At 48.4% G+C, this 18,785-nt stretch overlaps 1 protein-coding gene across 1 annotated transcript in view; it reads right to left on the reverse strand.

Moving 5' to 3' along the window:
* PITPNA (phosphatidylinositol transfer protein alpha) overlaps positions 1 to 17,889 on the reverse strand; it is a 39,916-nt gene extending 22,027 nt beyond the window's left edge. Inside the window, exons 1-4 of the mRNA XM_031967781.1 lie at positions 17,682 to 17,889; positions 13,766 to 13,796; positions 7,598 to 7,743; positions 4,976 to 5,067 (exon numbers count right to left, since the gene is read on the reverse strand). Coding sequence (XP_031823641.1) covers positions 4,976 to 5,067; positions 7,598 to 7,743; positions 13,766 to 13,796; positions 17,682 to 17,701 — 289 coding nt within the window. The 5' untranslated portion in view covers positions 17,702 to 17,889. The remainder of the gene's footprint in view (positions 1 to 4,975; positions 5,068 to 7,597; positions 7,744 to 13,765; positions 13,797 to 17,681) is intronic.
* Positions 17,890 to 18,785: the final 896 nt, after the last annotated feature.

Genomic DNA, 18,785 nt, shown 5'->3' on the forward strand with positions numbered 1-18,785 from the left:
AAGATCCTATGTCAGCGGAGAAAAGACAATCTCCCAACAGAAGCCTTGTTCACCTTGTGTCCTTGAAGTGCAGGAGCTGCCGTGTCACTTCTGATGGACACCATACTTTACATGGAGTTAGAAGGCTTAGAAACTGGCTTGCAGTAAAAGAACAAAGAATGCTACACGAATGAGGATACTTTAAGCTAATTTTAAACCAATTCTTTTGGACCAAAGTCGTGATCCTGCTTCTTTCCTCTTCCCCGAGACCAGTCTTAACAACCAGCCACTTCAGAAGTTAAGAGAAAAGGAAGCTAGAGTGATTGTGGGAAAAGCTCCAAGCAACCGAGAGCATGAAGTCATCCTATAAACTTAAGCTTTTTTTGTGTTATCTAGGCCCTCTCAGCTGCGGGATCATCCTTTTAATCATTTTTTATCCACTTTCCAATTCTCATCTATTTCCAGCTTCTCTTCTCTCCCACTTTGGCCCCCCTCGCTCCCAGCAGACGACTTCACCTGCTCCTTCATGGCCAGGCTGACACCCTCCAGCTCCATCAAGGGGCCCTGAGTTCCTTCTACTTTTCCTTTTGAAACCCCACTTTGTCTTAAGTAATTCTCCCTTCAGCGCTCCAACTTCAGACAGGGGCTAAGCACATCCCCTCCTCACAGTCTCATACATTCTCATCTCCCCTAGGCCTGGCTTTGGCCAATCTCTCCCTTCACTGGCTCCTTTTCTTAGTTCTACAAATATGCTCAGGTAACCCCTGCCCTAAAAAACAAAACAGAAGCCTTCCCTTCACCCTCCCCGCACTGCTTTTCACTCCTCCACTGTCAACTCCTAGAAAGAGTAGTCTATACACTCACTCCCCCTACTTCCTTACCACCTACTCACTCTTCAATTTTCCTTGCAAACTGACTCCAACCCCCATTATTCTACTGAAATGACTCTTTCTGATGTCACTATTAACACTTTACGGCTAAAGCCAAAGTTTCTTTCTCTTTCCTTTTGGTTTTCGACTCTTGTGGTACGATGGGCAACATAGGGCACTGAGAGCCATATCTTCTTCATAATGTCCTCCTTCCCCATGGCTTCATGACATGGGCCTTCAGGAGCTCCTCTGACTGCTCTTCTTCCCCTAAATGTGGATCTCCCCTTTTATGATTCTAGCAAACCATTCCCAGACTCCATTTCTGACTTCTATTTAAATGAATTCCAGATCACTCTTGAGTTGTTCTTGTGTCCCCAGTCTCTCCCCCACAGCACTCTAGTTCCAAGGACCTAGGCCACAGCTCTCTCAGAATGACCTTCAGCTCATCATTTCCAAACTGGAATTCTACCTGTTTCCTCAAACCAACCCCCTTTCCACTAATTTCTCTGTTTCTGTAGATGGCCCTATCAGCTTCTAGATCACCCAGGGTCATGACAGTGAGGTCATCTCTGACGTTCCCTTCTTCCCTGATATCTGTATTTTGTTCCAAGTGCTATCAATCCTCTGGGTCCAGCAGCTCTCCTATCTGCACTTCACCATCTCTATTCAATGTGCTACCCTAGCTCCAGCCCTCCCCTTTTCTGGTCCACAATGTTATAACCATCCCCTCAATTATCTTCCTTTTAATTTATAGTAGGCACCATCACCCTGATGTAACATCCTGATCATCCCACGACTCCAAAATCTTCATTAGTTCCTCATTTTCAACACAAGATACAAATCCTGTTCCTAGCATTTCAGAACCTCCATAATTCAAAGGTCCAATTCATTTGTAGTCTTATCTCCCATAAATCCCTCCTTATACTCTTTTTAACTTGATGCAGTCAGAAATCTGCCTATCTTCAAAAGATATTCTCTCCAGGACCAGCTATCCCCAGTGCAGTGAGTCAGGAAGAGCCGGTGTCCTCCTGACTCCTCACGGCCACTTCCAGATCCCTTCACCATCATGACCCAACAAGCTTTCCTTCTTGGAGGTTCATTCCATCTGCTGTTTTCAGTCAAATCAAAATCTTGCTGCCACGGTCTCTGGCCTTTGGGTTACTGCCCTTCCTCCTTTCTCAAGCAATTTCACTACCTGGGCTTTTTTCTTACAATTCACACCCTTGTACTTAGGGACCTGAACACATATCATCAAGGGACACAACATTTAAGACTCTTTCCCAATCTGGCTGCTGCCTCTCCTTTATCTAGGTCATTCTACCTTATTTATTTTTTTTTTTGCTGAGGCAATTGGGATTACGTGACTTGCCCAGGGTCACACAGCCAGGAAGTGTTAAGTGCCTGAGACGAGATTTGAACTCAGGTCCTCCTGACTTCAGGACTGATGCTCTATTCACTGCGCCACCTAGCTGCCCCCATTCTACCTTCTTAGAATGCTTTCTCTTCTCAACTTTCAGAATCCTACTTCTTCAAGACTCAATTCAGACACTTCATGAAGAATTTCCTCATTGCTCAATTGTCTATACTCTTTCCAGTATAAACATGTGTCCAAATTTTCCTTGTGAAATATATGTATGCATGTGTGTACATATACACACATATGGATGTGTATATATGTATTCTAAATATATGTATATTTGCATATATGTAGTGCCTCCTAAATATGTTTTTTTATACATTTTTTATGTTTTTATATGCAGGATCTTACATGTAATTGATCATAATAAACATTTATTATCCTCTCCATGTATACTACATTCCAGTTACACTGGACCAGTCTCCTCTCCATTCATCCTTTTTTCTGGTCCTGTGACATCTAGTCTCCATGCCTTTGCCCATGCGAGAGATGCGCCATCCGGAACGAATCCCTCTCCTGACCTTTACCCACTGAAATTTCTACCTCCAAGGTCTATTTCAGGTAAGAAACACCTCTTCCATGAAGTCTTCCCTGACCCAACCCAAGAGGAAAAGAGACATCTTCCTCCTTCTCGCACTTCTCCAGTGCATTTACCTTGGTACCTTTTGCATATAAACAATTATTTGTTTATATGTCTTGTCCATGATGGCAAGACTTATGTCATCCAAAGCCTAGCACACTGCATTACCCGTAGTAGGCATTTATTGTTTGTTGAATTGAATTACATTTTTATTCCTCTCATGAAATGAAAGGCCTTCAGAAGGAAAATAAAACGTTGGGCCACACTAGCTTAAACACCTTGCTTTCTCTGTGCACTAAATTAAGAGTTAAATGTTTAGCTACAGATTTGGATCTAAAATCCATCTGTCACCAGCTTCCAGAGAGCTCAGAGAGAGATAGCACAGAGCTCTCTTTATTTGTTTATATTTCTTCTTTCCAGAGGATGTTTCCAAGCTAGACAGGTCTGAACCTTAATTTCACCAAGATGGTCTCTTTATATGTATGCTCAGTATCCCTACAGATCGGCTCTCCCTCCCCATGTGCATTCTGGGTCCTCCGTGCCCTGCCTGGGTTACTGGGAAGCAAATACATTTTCTCCAAGGATCAAGTCGACATATGAGCTAATGCTCAGACCTTCAAGGCAGCTTCCACCCCCTTAGGAAATAAGTAGGGGACAGGGCACTGCTCTGCCTGGGCTAAATGTACCATGCCTAGACATGGAGCAACAGCCTACAATCCTCATTCTAAGAAAAGAGCCTGGACTGTTCAGTGCAAAATTAACTATAGTTAACTACAAAATATGCTCAGGACAATGTTCTTGGATGCCAGGAAAATTCACCTTTGGCCCAAGACCAGACTCCTTAGTCACGTTGCATGTCATCTTTCGAGAAGTGTACACACGTCTTGTTTTCTGGAATAGAGTCACTACCTGTCCACAGCTTAGGCTGAAGTAATGATACACTCTGACTCATGGGCACATTTCTGTTCACAATAGTGAGCTCCTGAGCTGGGTGTGCCCTCTGAAGACCTCACCCAACCAAGAGTCCATCTGCAGATCCATCACTTCCCCAGTAATAGCCAAGTTCTACCCCGCCCATGAAGCCTGGAGCCAAGAACCCCAGAGGACAAAGAGCACTTAGTTCGGTGATCCTTTTCCTCCCCAAATGTGTAAAATCAGACTTTGCCTGCGTATAGTAAAGAAGCCAGAGAGGATACATCAGCAAAATCCAGAAAGTACAAACCAGCAAAAAGCACCAAGGAAAGTACCCAAGACCAAGAAAACATTCTTAGTGGCAATGCTTGCCCTCGTCTACACCAAGATGAGCATTTGGAGGCCAATGAGGAGTTACTGCTCAGCACTGTGGATAAGGGCTGGTATATAGTGACCATAGGTCAGGTAGGTCAGGCTGTAGTGGAAAAACAGGCTAGTTCCAGAAGATCCTGAACTTCTTTAGAAAGATTCTAGGAGACCTAACCCAAACTGCCACCCTAACCCCATGCCCCAGGGTCCCTTAAAAAGGGTTTTGTCCCTTAAAAAGGAATATGCTGGACCCAGAGCTGACCAGAGTCAAGATCAACTTCCTCTTTGATCATTATGAATGTAGAGTGCCCGTGGTCCTATCTTCTAATTGAGACCCATGATGTACAGTCAGCCACGAAGTCCAGACACGAAGTCCCCGCCGGGCAGGGACACGTATGTCTATCTGTAAACACAGCAGCTTCCTCGCACTAGCAGGTCATCTGTTCTTAAAAGAACAAATAGAAACCAATTTCTCTTCTTCCGTTGTCTCTTTCTTTAGTCCAGGCCTGAGACAAGACATTGTCTTGCTGATGAGGATAATCTCTCAGAGTGTACCTGACCTATAGCTTCTCCTCAAAACAGAAACAACTCAAATTGAACCAGAGATCCAGATGGACCAACTCCAAAAGGATTATGGGCCACGATGACTTTAACGATCTCTATCCATCTAGTTCATTCAGTGTTAACCAACCAATAATGGCACACCTTGCTCTGAAGCCAGTCTCTGATCCCAACCTTTGGTCTATTCAGAGGCCAAAAGAACATCTACAGAAGCCTGATGTCACCCCCATGTCCTCTGCCCCCTTCTAAAACTATCCCTGCTTAGCTACCAGTCCTTCCTATACTCACCTGTTCTACAGTAGGGGTAGGCATTCCACGCTTTTTCATGGATATTCAGGGCTCCCTCTGGGGCCAGCATACGAACAAATGTCGGTACTTTGCTGTAGGGGGGATGGGGAAGAGGAAGGAGAGAGGAAGAAGATAGTGGACTTTTACCATAGATTCTTCAGACCAGTTTCGACTTCCTGTGATGAGTACTTGAGCACAAGTTACCTTGATAGCTCAGATCACTTGGCTTTAGGACAAGAGCTCATTGTCTCAACCAAGTCTCGTTCCCCAGATCGATACCCAGTATCTACCCCATCACCAGAGGAAGATGGTGACTGCTTAAGACACTGCTTCTCTGCCAAATCCCTCAAAAGCACAAGGTGCCTTTGGGTCACCTGCATTAGTGGATAAACATTTATTGTCCCAGTTCATGCTTCCTGGGTCCAGAGTACGGTTCTAGGTACTCTGAGGGTTGGGATTCAACAAACACTTATCAAGTTGAGCTCCTACTGTGTGTGAGGCAATTACACTGGGCACTATAGCACACAAGGAAGAAATGTAGGATTTTTGCCATCAAAGAAACTACAATATAGAAGAAATGTCACCCAGTGATATGCAACATAATGGAACAGCAATATGAAGAGAGGTATCGCATGTGGAGCTCTTCTCAGAGCAACTGAGAAGGCCTCATAGAAGTGATGTTTGTTCTGACCTTGAAGGAGGGCCAGGATTTCCTCGGGGAGAGAGAAGGGAGAGGAAGGGAGGGCACACAACTGGTTAACCATGTGACAGGGCAGGAAATAGAGGACAGTTTGGTTGGAGGGTAAAGAGCCTACATGGATAGCTTGGAGTCAGACCATGGAGGAGCTTGAATTCTATTCTAAAGAGTTTGGATTTCTTTCAGCAGGCAGGAGGGGAAAAAAAAAACCTCAACAGTGCAAAAGCCAAGGAAACATCGTGACCAGAATTAAACTTTAGAAAGAAAGGTGAAAGAAACTGCAGGCACTAATACAAAGTAAATAGAACCTAATCCTCCAGGATCTTCCAGGCTAGCAGTGTGTTGGGAGAGCTGGCAATCAGGAAAGGGCTTGGCTCCACACTGAAACAGCCCAAGGGAAATGGGGCCCAATATGCTCTTATGTTCTTGTTCTAATATGGCCGGTTCTTTGCACCGTTTTGGAGATGATGCAGGGATGCTCTTGTGTGCCTTCCATTATGGAATATCCTGTCCTATTCAATTCTTCTGATCCTACTCCTGGGGCATGGATCTTTTTCCTTGGATCTTTAGCTGATATGACAGCTCATTCAGGCTTCAGGAGACTGGCCACAATAGCTTGAGAACCTCAGGTCTGAAACAAGACCTCACAGGTAACCCAATACATAGGCTAACAGGAGGGTCAGCAGCCTTGGGAAGGTAGTAGGCCAAAATGCCAAATATTCCTTTATCCATGTCCTCGTGGATGAGAGAAGCTATTGCAAACAATCTATCCTTTTGGATCTCTCCTTTGCCAAGTGTGTTTGAGACGGGATTACGCAAACTGAAGGGAGTAATGACATCTACCTGAGGACCAAGCAAATACTATGTACAATCCCAACACAGGCCCTACGTCACTGAGAACTCCCAAATATCAACCCCACTGCTTAGCTTTAGAAGTCCCCTACACAAATGCAAATAGTCGAGGACAGGGAGAAGGATGAGATGGAAGCATCACCCCATGGAATCAGTCAGCAACTTAGCAGTCCTGAGATCAGTAAAGGAGGTAAGAACAACACCAGCTCAATTATAACTTATATTTCTATACAGCATTTTATGGTCTGTTCAGCACTTTCTTCACAACAGCCCTGCAAGGTAATAATAGTATTATTGTCCCCATTTTACAGAAAAAAAAACTGAGGTTAGTGACTAAGATCAAAAGGCCAGTCAGTGTTGGAACCTGTGTCTTCTGACTCTATATCCACTGGTCATTCTTACGGGCCCTGGGGGTCAGAGCGTGGGGAGAAATGTCTAAGGGAAGGAGGAAGTGAATTGATCAGGAAAGTGGGAAGGCAACAAAAATAGTTAGCCTGCCTCCCAAATCTTGCCGCGGACTGACTAGTCCTGGCTCTACCCCTCAAAATCATCTCCTTAATACGTGTGCCAGATGCTTTATAACACTGTCCCAGCAGCTAGACCACTTTAAGTCAGGAATTGAACCAAATGAAATAAATTTAGATTCAGCTATTGATTTGGCGTTGGTTTCGTTCCAGTTTAATAGCTGTAGAATAATAATGATAGCCAGGTCTACTTCAGACTGGTTCAATAGACATGTTTAAAAAGAATTCTGGCTCAATACATTCAATTCAAATTCAACAAACATTTGTTCAGCACCTACTATGTGCAAGGCGCTAGTCATCATTCAAGAAGTTAAAAGGGTTTAGAGTTCAATGAATTTGTGGGGAATTCACGTTTTTGATCCAAACGGATTCCAGTTCCCACTATATATTCCCACTCTAGGCAGCCCAAGATCACTGCAATGCTCCTAAGATTTCTTGTCTTGCACCAGGCCAGCTCTTAGATTCCTCGGAAGGCTCTTCTCTTCAGACTAAGCAGAATCCTTCTGAGATCCCCAGGAGAACCCTGAGCCGGGGCCGGCTTCCACATACCTCTGTAAGTGGTAGATCTTGTGGGTATACTGGCCCCTCTCTCCATCTTTCTCATAGGGCTCATTCACCAGGACTTCCACGCCTTCACCACCACCAGTTTCATTCTTACTGGCCTCTGCCACTGAATACAGCTGTCCTACCTGGTACTGAAGGAATAGAAAAACAGGAATTAGCCTGGGGCTAATGGCTTTTTGTTAAACCCAATCTAGTGCTTGGTGCCCAGAAAGGCAAAAGGCCATCTAAGCAGATCACCCCACAGCCCACAAGCCTGGGGAATGTTACACAAGTTGTTCAAGAGTTCATCGAGGATCCTGCCAAGAATTCTTTCAAAGTAACTGAGACGAGCTGCCCCAGACACTCTCAGGCTGACACTCATGCGGCAGTTATGTATCTCAGAGGACTACTTGCTCACTTCCCATTTTCCTATTTCTCCAGTAATATACCACAAGGGCCTCCATCTCACTTGATCCCGAACCACCACCCAGTGAATGGATTCCTGGCACCCAAGGCCCGTCTGCCCGGGGCAGGGAGGGGAGTGGGGTTGCTCTAGAGTTCAGCTCCAGACTCTGGTGGATCTCACTCCAACCACTTCCACAGAATCCCAAGGTCTCACCCCCTCCTAAAGTGCTCTATGAATGTGACAAGCTCCTTCCCACCTGACACACCTCTTTACAGTCTCTTCATCCTGGAAAGAGCCCAAAGAATCCCCCCAGCAGCAAAGAAACCGCCTAGTCCTTTTCCAAGTCTGAGGCTTTGCTAGAAGGCACTAGATTGATTCTTCTGCTCCCCGCAATAGCAAAGCCCCATGAACTAGCACCTGCAGGCTGTACTCTAGGCTTAATACCCTTTTGGCTGACACTGAGGAGATGGCAAATGCTTCGTGTCCCCTTCTGAGGTCACAGGCTACACTGGGCAAGGTCATTTGCTTTTTCTTACAACTGTGAGGCTGGATTGCAGCAGTCAGGTCTGAGGCAGTGATTATTCAGACCTCAGTCCTGTTCTCCTCTCTCAAGGGAACCTGTAAAGGGGTTAGAGGGGAGAATGGAAGGCCTTCCTCAGCTGATGAGGCAAGCACTCATTTCCTACATTCAATATCTTGGCTGTGGCCAAACTAGTAATAAAACTGCCCTAAGGAGAACAAGAAAGGAAGGCCGGCTAGCTATTGCTTACAGTGTATTGGGCATGGGGTGGGGGAAACCAAACAAGATGCTCCTCTTTTATCCTATTCCCTACAGGAAAATAAGGGATTTCCTTCTCAGACTAGAAGGGAAGGAATAGGTCTGTGGAGAGTTGCCAGTCATACTACTGTCCACCATAGCATCCAAAATAGTGACTGATCACTTTACCCTGAGCTAAGGCAGGGAAGGCAGCTGCTGAGAGAGGGCTCAGCGGGGGGGGGACTGAGCACTTTACCCTGAGCTAAGGCAGGGAAGGCAGCTGCTGGGAACATCTGGGGCTTACCGTGCCTGGGAGACCCCCGGCACTTGGGCTAAGCTGTAATGCACCCCGTCCTTGACCCCTGACCTCCAAAGTTGCAGGTGAAAATTCGACAAAAAGCCAAGAGTGGCTCCAGTGGGATCATGAGATCCACTAATCTCACAGAGTCCCTTCCTCCGCTCACTCTGGGTAAGGTCCAGCCCTGCCAGCTTTGCCAATCCTAAGCATGCCAGCGTGCCTCATGATGCCCTGGGGGTCCCACTTGGGTCACTCGCTGAGTGGAGGAGAGGTTGGCTGAGCGGGTATCCAGGGGCCTCGGCTGGAGAAGAGCTGAGAATGTTTGCCTGGGCTGGCTCCCTCGGCAAGCCGGGAACTGCGTGGCTGGCCTGACAGGCCACGCCGGGGACAGGGTTCCCAGGCACAGACTAATCTCCTTTAGTAACAGAGTTTCATTCATTTGGTTCCTCTTCAACGGCAGGAGTCAAAGGTCGGCCTCTAAGAGGATCAGCCTGTTGGGCTGGCATCTTAGCCCTATAATCTCCCTTGATATTCTGATCCCATAATCCCGATGAGACAGGGGAGGCAGTTCTGCTAAGGAAGCCTGGTCAACACGACTCAGCTCCTACCAGCACCGGTCAGGGGGCACACAGCAGGGGGCAGGGAGGGGGAGGGGGCATTCCACCTGAGGAGTCCTGAGGGGAGACCAACTCCCTGCTAGGACAGACAGGCTCGGGTGGGAGCCGCTACACAGGGTATCCCTCTAACAGGGCCAGCTAGCAGGTGAGCCCACAGGGACAGCCAGGCTCCAAACCACAGTCCCTGAGGGCCAAGGAGAGCCCACGCTCCTGTCTGAGTTATGTTCCTGGATCCCAAAGACGGGCTTCAAAACGTAGCTAAGAAAAACAGGAACTCTGCTGTATTTAGCAATCCTCTTACAGGAGGAGGGTGGGGGACAAGGGTGAACACATAACTCTGAAAAACACGGCACAGCTGCTAGTTCCACCCACACGACAGTGCGAGGCTGGGCACCCAAAAAGGGATGGAGCCTGAGAGATGTCTCTGGAAACAAGAAGTGAAACCGCACTACCCACAAGGGCAAAGGGCAGGCCTTCCCTGTGCTGACGCACCCAATGGAGAGCGGCCCTGGGGCTGTGCAGAAACCAAACCGGGACAGATGACGGCAGTTCTGTACAGAACGAGGAAGGGGACAGTTTCAGAGAAACCTGGGAAGATCTCAATGACCTGATGCAGAGATAAATGAGCAGAATCAAAACATTTTTTTTCCTTGCTGAGGCAATTGGGGTTAAGTGACTTGCCCAGGGTCACACAGCCAGGACGCGTTCAGTGTTCAAGGCCAGGTTGGAACTCAGGTCCTCCTGACTGCAGGGCTGGGGCTCTATCCACTGCGCTACCCGGCTGCCCAACAATTTCTATTAACTAACTACTAACACTGCCAATAAACAAATAAAAAAAAAAATGAGTAAATGAATGAACAAATAAAAACTTAAAAGTTAAAAAAACCTCAGGAGCTCTGATCAATGAAATGAATGACCATCATTCTGAAAAACTCAAGATGAATGAAATTTGTTCCTGTTAGAGGGTTGATGGATTCAGGTGCAGAATGAGATAGACATTTTTGGATGAAGTCAGTGTAAGCATTTGTTTTGCTTGGCTGTGCATATCTGCTACAAAGGCTTCTGCTTTTATTTTTTTCAATGGAAGAGGGAGGTAAGAGTGAGAGAAAACAGATCTTTGTTCATTGAAAAAAAGAAAATAAAATTAATTTTAAAAAACAAGACAAATAACTTAAAACAGGAAAAGATCCTGACAGTAGGAGATTGGTGCTATAGCACATGAAGCTACTCTTGCTAGGAACTTCTCAGGGAAGATGAAACCCTGAGACATACAACTGGTAATTTGGGGCCCCCAGCTCCATCCTGCTGGCAAGGAGCTGAATCAGGCTATTGGGAAAGAAGGCATTACAAAGGTATAACTTCTCAGCATTCTTCCTCAAACTTATAAATCTGAGTTCCCAACCCATGATTCAGGGCAGCCTCTCACTTCAAAAAGCAGATGTGAGATACACCCACTTGTCATCAGGATGGGCAGTGGACTTTGGCCCATCTTGGTTCTTGCTTCCTTCAGGGTCAGTTTTAACTGTGCTTCCTTATCTTCTCCATTCGGGACTTTCTCAGGCTTTCTAAGTTGAGGTTCATGACTAGCGGGGGGGAAAGAGGAGGGCAAAAAGGAACTCTTTCCCTCCCCCACTCCCTCCCTCAAGGCTCTGGGCCATCACTGCTCTCATTTCTGTAGCTTATTACCCACATATGCATCAAGACCCCCCAAACCAAACCAGAGCGAACCTGATGATGCTGCTCTCTCATCTCAATCCTAAATTTTATTTTAATCCTTTTTTATTCCAGCAGATAAAACTAAATGCTTCCACAGCCAATCCTGAGTAGAAGAGGGAGTCCTTTAATTTGCCTTATAATCAGGCCTTATAATAAGCAATTAGCCTTTGGACAGCAGTAAAGCAGTATAGAAGGAGCACTAGGCTTGGAATCAACATGGCTCAGATCTTGACTCTGGCTGATCCTGAGAAGCCGGTAACCCAGTGTGACTGTCTCTGTCCTCTTGTGTAAGAGGATAAAGTTGGACTATTGGCCTGTCAGGTCCCTTCTAGCTCTAGGATCCAATGATCTCATTCTGGGCTCCTCTTCAGCGGGAACAGACGCTCTAGGACAGATTCGAACCCTTTACAGATTGTGGTATCAAGGAGCTGGAAATAGTTCTACTGGCCATCTGGCCAAAGGACCAATACAAGGACTCAAAAATTCAAGTGTCTGTCAGTTTCCAGCAGAGGACGCTGGGACTTCTGGTTCCTTCAGGAACAGACTCTAGACAAAAGGCTGTTACTGGACAACCAGGGTTAAGCTGTAAGTGATAACGTGATAGTCTCTCTGATCCCCACCTGGCCCAGGGCTTGACCACTGCCCCTCCTTCCCCCTCCCCGGAGAAATCATCGCACTGCACCGTACATTTACAGAGGACATTTCACAGGCACATGCCACATGGCCAGTTACTAAAAATTCTGGAGCAGGACATGTTTTTATGTCCAAGCCAAAATTTCTGTGGCACAAACTAAGGTGGCACAATTCTTCTTGCAGCATTGAACAACAACCACTCATATAATTCTGATGGAAAAACGTGAATGGATTTGCAGACAACCATTTACCCCATCCCTCTTCCGGGTTTAGCACCCCATTCCCTTAACCCAGGGAAAGGGAACGACTTTACCTTTCTGTGTGTCCCGGGCCCTTGGGCAGCAGTCTGGGGAGTCCTAGGGAACCCTTCTTAGAATAACATAAAATATATAGGACTACAAAGGAAACCAATTCTAGTGAAATCAAAAATCATTTTTATTCCTGCTGAAGTTCACAGACCCCTGAAATCTCCCCATGGATCCTTTGCAAGAATTCCTGCTTTGACCTCCGCCTTCATAGACTCCAATCTCTGTGACTGAACTGTCTCTAAGTTTCCCACAATGCTTCTCATTTGTGTAGTCTGACAGTGAGCCCAGTCCTCTGGGAGGGTCATATTAGTACTCCTCATTCCTTTCAAGGAGCAGGGAAACTGCAACTGAGACAGGACACTTGCTACAGATGAAAAGTCTTTTCCTCTTTTTTTTTTTTTTAAGTACTGTTTCTATATACAAAGCAGTTTGTTATCAGTCAAAAACATTTATGATGAGTATCATCCAAAGGTAAAGATGGGTGGAGTTCTAGAGATGTCAGCACCAGAAAACAAACTTGTGCAACTGCCCCCACTAATCCCAGCCATCCCCTGTGGGCCTGGCAGGCTTACATCCTCCAGGCGTGTTGAAAGCGGTAGCCTCCCAAGAAGCTGTGCGCATAGTGCTCAAATCTGGGAGGAAATGGGGATGACTACAAGGCTCTCTGCCTTAGCAGGAGGAGGGCAGAGGAGTGAGACTGGGGAAAGGGCAGGTGAGGCAGCCCCAGAGATAGCTCCCTCGAGGACATATGCTGAGTCAGTACTCTGACTGAAACCTCCTCAGGCTGACTTGGCCAGAGCATCCCATCACCAGAAGCCAAGTGGGTAAACCAAACATTTTTGTTTTCATTCTCTTCTCTTGGAGATAGACTTTTCCACTTTCACTTCACCATCAGGGCCCTGGGGGAATGTGGAAGGTCTTTGCCATTCATTTCTCAATAGGCTGCCTTGGTTTGTCACACAAGGACATAAAGTTCCTACAGACTTCCTAAGTGACTGACATCTCTGGGAGAACGGCCCGCCAGCAGTTCGATGTGACCCTACACTTAAGAAGGTGACCCTCTATTACCCCAAGCCTGTAATACAGGCTAGCTTTAGTTTAGGAGGGAAAAAAAATCACAGGCCACAAGCTAGGACAACTCCCAGATCAGATCCTTAGAGATCTGGCTGGATGCAAAGTGACCTTTCTTTTAAGTAAAGCTGGGCTGGCGACAGTCAGAATAAGCATGGTTCATTCCTACTTTTGGACAAAGTAAAAATCAAGGTGGCAGGGAGAGTATCAATGTGAGCAGGATTAGCTGACCAGAGAGAAATACTTAAAAAAAAAGAAAAAAAAAGAAAAGAAAGAAAGAAAGAAAGAAAGAAAGAAAGAAAGAAAGAAAGAAAGAAAGAAAGAAAGAAAGAAAGAAACCACAGAGGAGATCAGGAAAAAGAACTTACCTCATCTACAGACACAGGCAGGATAACTCGACTGTAAGAAAGGGAAAACAAGGTATCAGCTTCAGGCACTGGAACCTATACAAGCCTCTTAGATCATCATCAAAAAGCATTTCTTAAGTCCTAATTTAAGTGGCACTGTTCTGTAAAAGACACGTCTAGGGAAGGAAGCAGTTCTGCCCTTGGGGAGATTACAATTTAAGTGACCTCCCTGCACATTCATCTGGAGCTCAGGGAGCCTCATCTATGATTCCATAGGAACCCCTCCTGCCAAAACATCTGAAGGAGCCTCCCTCCCTGGGTGAGCAATTCATAAGACTGGTCAGAACAGGAGAGGCCAGCTGACTTAGGTGTGCTGCAGACCCCAGAGTGAGAAGCTCAACTGCTCCCCAAGGTCAGGGCCTGCAGCTCCCATCTATTAGATATGAACCTTCTACATCTGATGCTCCAGAGCAGCAGCTCTGAAATCAACCCCCAAAGCAGCCCATTCTATGTCTGGACACTCGGTTCATCCCCCAAAAGCTCAGAAGCAGAGCTACATCTCAAATCAAATGCCTCAGTGGGCTCTTCATTCTCAAATATCCACTAAGCAAATACCTCTACCAATTAATCAATCTGAAAATAGACCACAGTACTAAATGGCTAAGGCTAATTACACACTGGTAACTGTGTGGGATCCTGTGGGATCCACCTTCCAAGAGCTGTCCAGAAGTGACCATTCCTTAGGTTTTCTTACCTCTTCCATCCTGCTAGTGAGGCTGGCAATGAAAGAACAAAAGGAAGCCAGAGGCCTCCATAAAGTTCTCACACCAGCTAAAACCCACCCAGCAACTAACCAAGAATCAGAAGTTGTCCATGGTTTCCTGTGCAGCTTGTGGAACTCACATTTGTCAGACTGTTAGAGGTTTATAAAGTTCTTTACAAGTGAAGTCTCCTTGGAGGTGCAGAGAAGCCCAATATCTACTTCAGGGGGAGGCAGTTGGAGGTTAATGGGTTGGTAATGGGCAACACATGCTTAGACTTAGCGAAGTCAGTTACAGAGCCCCAGCTTTCATTTTCTAGGGTTTGGAGAGAGCACTAAATCTTCTGCACCGTGCCAGTGTCTCATTAAACCCCATCAATGAGAGCAAAGAGCAGGGGTGTTCTGCTTCCTGTGCAACGTTTCTCAAATCCTGTCCCTTTCCCCAAACCAGTGAATGGTCAGTTCCCGGTTACAGTACAGGGCCATGAGGCCTCCCCAAGAAGGTGGGAAGCACACATGGGGTTGGGGGGGAGGGCATGGAACTAAGACCCCAACATCAAATAAGAATGGCAGACTAAACTAGATGGGCTCAGAGCAGCTGCTGCAAGGTAGATAAAGAACCTAGAATGATTCAAATAACATAAATAATCCAGTTTATTGGATATTGCTGCTGACATTTCTCTCTCCTTAGAGAAAGCAAACACCACAGAAATATTCTTAACTCTGGGGCAAAAAATTCCTACACCCTCAAAGGAAACTTCCTAGAAAACAATAAGTCTTTTAAATTCAAGCACAGAAGGGGAAATTATATTCAGAACTTTTTAGACCAGGAGAGCTTCCGTTTGAGAGATCATCAGAAAAGTCCAGAGCAGCTCGGAGACTATCAGCTCCTGAGTCCCACCAGAGGCAGGTGGGTTTGCCTGAGCCAATTCCTACTAGGACAATCCAAGCTGCGTCTGTTACGGCTCTAAAGCCATTCATTCTCCCACCGCTCCCTGGAAATGAAGCCATCTTCCCAGCCCGGGAGAGGAAGACAAAGGAAACTGAACATGCAGCGCCAAGTCTGAGACTTAAATCGGTGTCCAGTTAGTGTGACCTTCACTCTTCCCCTTCTCAAGAGCTGCAGCACTGCAGTTATGGCAAAATATCCCAGACCCCTCCTCCTCTGGGCATAAGGATGCATATGTCCCAGCGCATGGCACACGCACATACATGCCCACATGCAGAGCACACATTTGAAAGGAAATGTGCTGCTGGCCTGCGGAACCAGAGGAGATCAAAGAACAGAGAGAAGTCCTCTTCGGAAAGTGTTCAGATGCCTTTTAGGCTCACCCTCCCTCCAAAACTCCTAACTGCAGCTGACTGCAGATTTCTGCAGCACATTATTATGAAAAAGACCAAGGGAAAGGCTGTCTCCTTGAACAGGAAGAGTTAAAATTTCAAAGTTACTACAACCTCCTTACAACTAACTCCTTCTCTTATGAAAAAACAACCTAGGAAACACTTTCCTTCTTTTCCTCTTCTCCACAATCACAATGAGAATCTCCAGGATCATACTGGATTCTGCCCCAGCAGAGCCTAAAGAAGCCCAGTTTCAACCCCCATGAGGCCCTGTGGCTGGAAAATGCTTCAACCAGGCTGGACCTTGGACAATTTCAATCTTGCTGTGCAGATGAGAAGCAAGGCTTTTCTTGGGTAGCTTCTAGGTTCCTGATCTCTTAAAATCCACAGCACCAGCCTCCCCTTTGTACTACATCCTGCACAGAGTGAGAACCAAACGGCTTTCCCGAATGGAGGGAAAATACCCAGAGTAGCTACCTGGTAACATAGGCAAGGAGGCTGCATCAGTCCCCCTTCTTCAACATCAATAATTTCTGGACTCCTTGGAGACACTGAGTCGTCCCCCACAATCCTCCTTGTTCTCCCCTACCCAGATGCAGAGTTCTCTTAAAACTGTCCCCGATTTCCCCATCTATCGTCTTTGAAGACGGCCCTGTGACATTTATTCAGGATGAGAAGAAAAAAATACTCTTCCCAATGCCTAGGAGAGCTGAGGATTTTAACATCCTCACCTATCACGGGTCCAAATGAAGATTTACTTCCCTTCCTTAAAGTACCCACAAGGGCCATGAAAGCTCAAGAATTATGTGCTGTCTACTCACAACTTCACTATACAAGGAAGGACTCTCCCTTCTCATCCCCTTGGGTGACCTGAGTTTCCTCTCACACACCACTTGGGCCAATGAGCCCCTCCCAGTCCTGGGAACTATATTTCAGTCCCTCAGATCAATCCCTCACCCCAATCCCTTCACAACATTGGGTTTAGAAATCTCCATTCCCTTCCAACCTTTGCCAGCCCCCTCCCCCCACCTTAAATTCCATCACACTCCTGATTGCCTTCCAACATCTCCATCATCTTAGCTAGCTTTCCTTGTCGCCCCTCCAGCCTCTCAAACTACCGTCTCTCCTTATTTCCCATGACCCCCCCCAAAGTGCTACATGTCAGTTTTGTCCATAAACTCCTCCCACCCTTCCTTCTCTGTGACCCCAATCTCCCCTCAGCCTCTGGGGCACCTCCCCACCCAACCTCTTCTTGTCTGCCCAACCCCCACGACCCCACAAGTCTCCTCTAATCCAGACCCTCCCCGGTCCCCCTCAATCAGACTCTCGTGCCTCCCTCTCCGTCAGAGCCAGGTCACCTCGGATCCCTCTTGCCAGGACACCTCTCTTCTCCTTTATCCCTGTCTCCGTCCCAATCGTGCTCTCCTTTCAAGATCCCACCTGAGCCGGCCCCCCCTTACTGTCCTTCAGCACCCCTTGCCCTCTCCCGCAGGACCCCCTCCCCCGGCCCTCTCGCCAGCGCCCCCTCCCCCTCGTCCGCACCCCCTTCTTCTGGAGTGACCCCCTCCTGCTGCTGGCCCTCAGCGTCTCCTTCCTCCCCAGTGTCCCTCATCCCTCTCCCAATCTGAGGGGGCTTCCAGACCCCCGGACACCGGCCCCGCCGGCGGCTCAGCCCCTCCCGCCCGGTCCCCAGGTCAGCGCCCGCCCCCCTCCCCCTGCGGTCCGGGCACGCGCGCGCCCCCGGGCTCCCGCCCCCCGCGGCGCGCTCCCGGCGCGCGCCCCCGCCCTCGCCCCGGGGGTCCCCGCGCCGGCCGGCCGCCTTCCCCGGACACTCACTACTCCTTGATCAGCACCATGTCTGGAGCCCGGCGTCCGTGCGGCTGGCCCGCTTCGCGGCGGCCGCTCTCGCCTCAGCTCGGCCCGGCCGCGCTCGTCTCCGTCGTCGTCGTCGTCGTCCTTCCCTCACCCCTGGCCGCCTGTCCAGCCTCGGCTGCCGCCGCCCGGGGCTCCTGGTTCCGCAGCACCGCGCGGGGGGCGGGGCGTCTCTGCAGCAACCAGCGCGTCACACGCACGCGAGCGCGCTGACCTCACCGCGGAGGCGGGGCCTCCGCAGCCTTAAAGGGGCCGCAGCCCTGCGGGGCGTCCGTCGCCCCAGCGCCCGCTGTGGGCCCGCAGCCGCTCCCGCCCCCGCCCCCTCCCCCGGCCGCGACCGGAGTGCCCGCGCGGTGCGCCTTTCCCGGGTCGCACGTGCCCGGCGCGCGCTCCCGGGAGGTGTCCCCGCGGAGCATCCTTCGCGGGAGGCGGAGCGCGGCGTCCGGGCCGGGCTCGCCCCCTTGAGCTCTCTCCTGGCTGGAAGCTGCCGCTCCCCTTTCCGAGCCATCCCCCCGACAGCTTCGGGTGCCTTAGTGGAGCCGGCAGACGCCCCAGCTCTGCCTCTGCAGGGCCGAGACGGGGCTTCGGATCTCCCCGGGCTCCTGGGACCCTGGGCCCGAAGCTTCCTGCACTGCGGAGCGAAAGCGCTGCACTCCTTAGAGAGATGCTGAACTTTTCCTGCTCTCTACACTTACTTACTTGTCGGCTCCTGGCTCAATAAACTCCCCCTGGCTTCCTATTGCTCCAAGATCCGATACAAACTCCGACCACAACCTGTCTCCAACCTACCCGTCCAGCCCTAGGAGAGAGTTCCTGTGCGTTAGGGTCCGAGCCAAGCCCAACCGTCTTGCATTTCCTCACCCGCTACGTCCATCTTCTTTCTCCATGTCTTTGCCCGGGCCCCCCTCCCCCCAATATCTGAAAAAATGATAATAATAAGGATGGTAACCGAATTTAAAGTCCGGTCTTCTTGATCGCAGGGCCAGCATTCTGTCTGATATGCCAGGAAAATTCTTCCTCCGAGCATCGCTTCCTTTTATAATCGCTATTTTTTTCTCCAGGGTTTCT

This window comes from Sarcophilus harrisii, chromosome 4 (assembly GCF_902635505.1).
Source record: "Sarcophilus harrisii chromosome 4, mSarHar1.11, whole genome shotgun sequence".
Classification (NCBI taxonomy): Eukaryota; Metazoa; Chordata; class Mammalia; order Dasyuromorphia; family Dasyuridae; genus Sarcophilus; species Sarcophilus harrisii.